Raw genomic sequence first — 5,090 nt, 5'->3', positions numbered from 1 at the left:
GGGAAATCTTGATCTGACACCTTGTGTCTTGTCCTGGAGTTCATCTATATATATCTCTCTCTTTTGCTCACAAACTAGTGTGAACATAATTTTGACTCACCCTGTATTACAAGCAAAAAGAAGAGTCCATACGCATTTGAGCAATTGTGGAAGATAATAAGAAAGAATTTACACCCCCCCCCCCACCCCAAATATCAAAATGTTTGACCTAAATTGGCGGGACATGGTTAGATTCGCTCACCAAGTCGCTACCTTGGAATTACAAAGTTCTATTTGACATTTCGGGCCGTTTTGAACTACCAAGACTAGATCTATGAGGTGAGAAACCATATTAAATGCTCTATCTGCTCTGTTGAAATCGTAAGATTATTTGGAGCTGTTTTCAAGATATTCAAAGAATTGCATTCGAAAAAAGCTTGACATGTTGTGAAATTCAAATTTTTTGTCAAACGTCCAATTTCTCAAAACTAGGTACTAAGCAGATAGAATTGTGTACTTCTAAGGTAGCCATTGCTTTTTTCTTAACCCGTCTGGTTAGCAGGGGAGCAACTTATAAACACAGCCTCAGTCACGTGACAATCATGGTGACCAATCAGAGCGTGAGAACAGCTGTCCAATCGGAGCCCTCCGTCTCCACCGTCACACGTGACGTCATCAAGCACGATCTCGTAACCTCTCATCCAGTCTTCCAGGTCGACGGAGGAGTGATTACTGGACGTTATGACGCCAGAAGAGCCAGTGGTGTGTGTGTAGCCCAGCTGACGACAGGCGACTCTCGCTGCCTCAGGCCGGAACCCATCGTCACAGATGAAACCCCAAGTGGTGCCTGCGAGAGGGGAGAGTGATTTGTTGTTGTTGTTGTTGATGATATTGTTGTTGTTGCTGTTATTGTTGTAGGTGGTGGTGATGTAGATGATAGATCTGTTGTTGTTGTTGCTGTTATTGTTGTAGGTGGTGGTGAGGTAGATGGTATATCTGTTGTTGTTGTTGTTGTTGTTGGTGGTGGTGGTGGTGGTGGTGATGTAGATGATATATCTGATGTTGTTGTTATTATTGTTGCTGCTGCTGTCGTTGATGGTGTTGATGTTGTTATTGTTGGTGTCATTGTGGTGTTACTGTTGGTTATTATCATTTTTTTAAAACTTGGGATTGTTGTTGGCAGAAGAAACGAAGAATCAACCAAATAAAAAAGAGACAAAGAAAAAAAGAAAGTTAAAATGTGAGAAAAAATACCCAAGAAAACAGGCAAGCATTAACGTCTGGTGTGAAAATGTAGAGACGGAAAAATCATCTGTTGGAGATGAAGACAACCAGCTAGCTAGAGCTAGCTTGCTAAATAGATAGATAGATAGACAGATAGATAGATAGGTCACGGCCTTAGCGTACAAGAAACCATGCGTCCCGACAGCCCTCCCAGGCAGGAATCTGTGAGGCTGGGTTCTCGCCTGCCATTCGCTCGCTGCATTGTTCGTGCGAAACTCAATTACTCAATTAGGAGCAAGGCCTATTGTCTTACCTTGTGTGTAGTGTGTAGTAGTCCTATTAGTGTGCGTGTGCATGCATTTAACACAACGCACTTGTTACCGGTACTTGTTGCCTATTCTTGTACCGGTATTTATACAGTAAGATTTCTTCACATTGTGTTCTAACATTATTATACTAGATCTGATCTAGGGACTAAGATAGATTTATTTTGAATGTGTGGGCCTACAGGGTGAATTTCTGACGGATAAAAGGTGTGTTTTATTGTGTCTGCAAGGGCCATCATGACAAAAAAGTGTCCCATGTATGGATGCTCCTCAAAGTATGACAGTAAAAGAGGATCGGACAAGGACGTCAGTGTGTATTCCTTTCCTAGTGACCCCAAACAATGTAAGAAGTGGGTATAGACAGCATGCCAAGGCACAACCGGAAACACAATGAAGTGACTTAGCATTTGGGTGTTTGTAGATCTTTACACTGACCACCCGGTGCTCCTATGATCAGAAAATCTAGGTATCCATCTCTTGCTGTTCCTCCCAATATTTTTCCTAGTGTACCCCCATCTACACTGCGTAATGTTGCTCATTCAAGAACAACACAAAACTCCACCAGTGACTTCAGAGGTCGGAGTATGGACATATTGAAGCCGTTGACTTGCTCTGCAATGCAAACATCAATCAGCAATTTTCGAGAAAAACTTTGTCATTTCTTTAAAATCTTCAACAACACATGATGGTGTAGTTGCAATGGATGAGGATAAAATAAAGCTTACACTCTTCAGTTCTCAGCCTATTGGACCTATACATGGTTGCTGCATCTAGATTTATATGTACCTGTTTGCAAGTGAGGGTGATATAATGCAATTGAAGCTCTTCACTTCTTTACAAATTCAGTTTCAAAACTCTGTCGAGCTCGGTTGGCTACAATCATGAGACGATTTGTGGACACTTTTAACTTAAATCTCGTTGTGTCTAAGAAAACCCTCACATGCATTGCCAACATCTTCCTGAAAAGATTTGCCGTTCAGAATTGCAGCAATATAACAGTCAAGGCTGTGGGTCGAGTAGGAAGGCAACGAAGCTCTCGTCCAAATCAACAAAGGCAGCACAACATTAGAGTGGATTGTGGGACCTATAACTATAAAGGAGACAAATATACATGTATGTATGCCTTTTCCAATGGACCCGAGTAGCTGATTTTTAAATTAATTTTACTTATTTATTGATCTATCTATTCTGTTATTTTTCTCGTTGAAATGTCTTTCTTTCTTGCACAAGTTTACTAAGTTTTTGATGAAAAAGTAGGCCTATTCACTGCCCAGTTTGACATAGGCCCAGTTTGTCACATTTTTATTAAAGTATATAGATATAAGTATTGATGACAGTCATAATTACAGCCCTTTAACACTGCAGTCGTAACTTAAGTTTTTTAATTCTCCACGTTCATATTGGTATTGTAAAGATAGTCTCTTTTTTATATCAATTCAGCTTGTGTTGTTCATATTTCTTCCTTTTTGTATGCAAATCAAAGGAAAATACTCTGTAAAATTTGAACAAGGAGTGTTCTTTCGTTAAAAACAATAGAAAAATAAAATTCAATTCATGATGCTATTAATCAATCATTCATTTTTACTCTTATTGAGAGTTTCAGTGATAACTTCCGTCATGCAGGGCACAGTCGATGCGGGGTCGTGGGCCTGTGACAAACTGGGTTTGTGACAAACTGGCATGCTTCCCTTTCACAGATTTCATATTATTACTACTATCTCCAGTGTATACGGCCACAACAGCTTCTTTGATATATAACTGCGCTGCAAGCCAATTATTCTGTATTGTAGTACAAATTTTCAGCAAACTAAAACATGTATGGTTTATCACACCAAAATGATAAACTGAAGTCCAGCTCACTTAGAATTCTACTATAATACCAGAAAGTATTGGTCATTTCTACTCTAGAGACACTCGATCAATGTAAAATCATGCTTGTCTTTTGTGACATATTCAGTTTGTTTTTCCTTTGGCTAGATTTATGTTTTCTTTCCGATTAACGTCAAGCAGTACTACAAAATCTCTAACTTTTATCTTCAAGTATTCACTATATTTATGTTTTACCAGCAAACATTGTAGTCATAAGCCTATTGATGAAAACAATTTTTTCGTTTTGTTTATCACTCATAGATCTAGATTCAAGATCAATATCTAAGATCTGTATTTTTCTTTTTTTTCATGTTTCTCACCAACACTTGTATAAGTGCGGATAGATTTAAAGCCCATTTATGTTCTTCGACATCCTGAATAAGGAAGGGATGGGGTATTAAATGATCAGCGTTTGGACTTTCACGATGATAGTTCACCCCAAGTACATGTAATTGGAGGCAATGTATCGGATGTTCTACATAAATTAGTGTTAACTTATAAAGTTTGTGTGTGTGTGTGTGTGTGTGTGTGTGAGAGAGAGAGAGAGAGAGAGAGAGAGAGAGAGAGAGAGAGAGAGAGAGAGAGAGAGAGAGGGGGGGGGGGGGGAGTGGATAGAAGGGGAGAGAGTGGGTGTGTTTCTCTACCATTTGCCTTGCGTTGCGTGCATAGCCGCATGCACACTTAGGCTCCCAGTCAGCCCTCCAGTTTCGCCACGCCGCGAGCGGGTACACTGCATGGTTTCTTGTACGCTAAGGTAGATAGATAGATTGACAAATAGAGAGATTGATAGATAGATAGATAGATAGATAGATAGATAGATAGATAGATAGATAGATAGATAGATGGATAGATAGATAGATAGATAGATAGATAGATATAGCCTGGCAGGTAGAAAAACAGAAAATAACAGACAGACAGACTGTCAGGCAAACTCACAGACAGACAAAGAAGTTGCATCATTGATTTTTGAGGAGCAAGAAACGAGGTGGAAAGAATCGATAATATATCAATCTTCACTTTAAACAAAGGATTATATTAAACTAGCTGGGTTTCCCGTTTGATGAACAGATTTAATAGTCAAGCCATTGTGGAAACAGTGCGCACAGCATGTGAACGGAAGTCAAAATTGTTTTACAAAGGCGTCTTAGAAGACGGACTTTCCCAAGATTAGATTCAAACGAAACTAAGAAATAACTGAAAAGTAAACTACACTGGCTTCAGACTCCTTTGTATAACAGTGCTCCCCTTAAATGATTCTGAATCCCCGTTAATTTTTTCAAGTTCGAAAGTTCAGTGGTTCGGACGATTTAGGCGGCCAAAGTGACGAGCTTTCCTAAATGTAATCTCTAGGAGCAAAAAGAAGATTTGTTTATTTCCGGGGGAAAAACAATTCTTTTATCAAGGAAAACGGAAATATGTCTTGAACACTGCATTGAAATGACGAAAGGGAAAATCGTAAACGGCCGATAGTGTTTTCTATTTTTCTAATTTTGTAAGGCAAATGCAAGCACTTACTGATGCAAGCACTTACTGATGCAAACACTTACTGATGCAAGCACTTACTGAATGGATAGGAACTTAGCTTGGTATTTGAACTGCCTTCAGTAATTTTTTCATTGTTCTGCGTTCCCTAGTTTTTTTCAGCTATAGAAAACAACCATCCACATGTACGCAATTATATATATATATATA

At 39.1% G+C, this 5,090-nt stretch overlaps 1 protein-coding gene across 1 annotated transcript; it reads right to left on the bottom strand.

The window, feature by feature from the left end:
• Window positions 1–419: 419 nt before the first annotated feature.
• Window positions 420–829, bottom strand: LOC101845694 (scavenger receptor cysteine-rich domain superfamily protein; the record flags this gene model as incomplete). The annotated part of the gene is given in 1 exon segment (XM_013083026.1): window positions 420–829. A coding segment is annotated over 1 exon segment (308 nt), but the record flags the coding sequence as incomplete, so codon positions are not given.
• Window positions 830–5,090: the final 4,261 nt, after the last annotated feature.

This window comes from Aplysia californica, unplaced genomic scaffold (assembly GCF_000002075.1).
Source record: "Aplysia californica isolate F4 #8 unplaced genomic scaffold, AplCal3.0 scaffold00206, whole genome shotgun sequence".
In the NCBI taxonomy this organism is placed as follows: domain Eukaryota; kingdom Metazoa; phylum Mollusca; class Gastropoda; order Aplysiida; family Aplysiidae; genus Aplysia; species Aplysia californica.
Note: the sequence above shows the minus strand (reverse complement) of the source record. Positions and strands in the feature narration are given on the sequence as shown.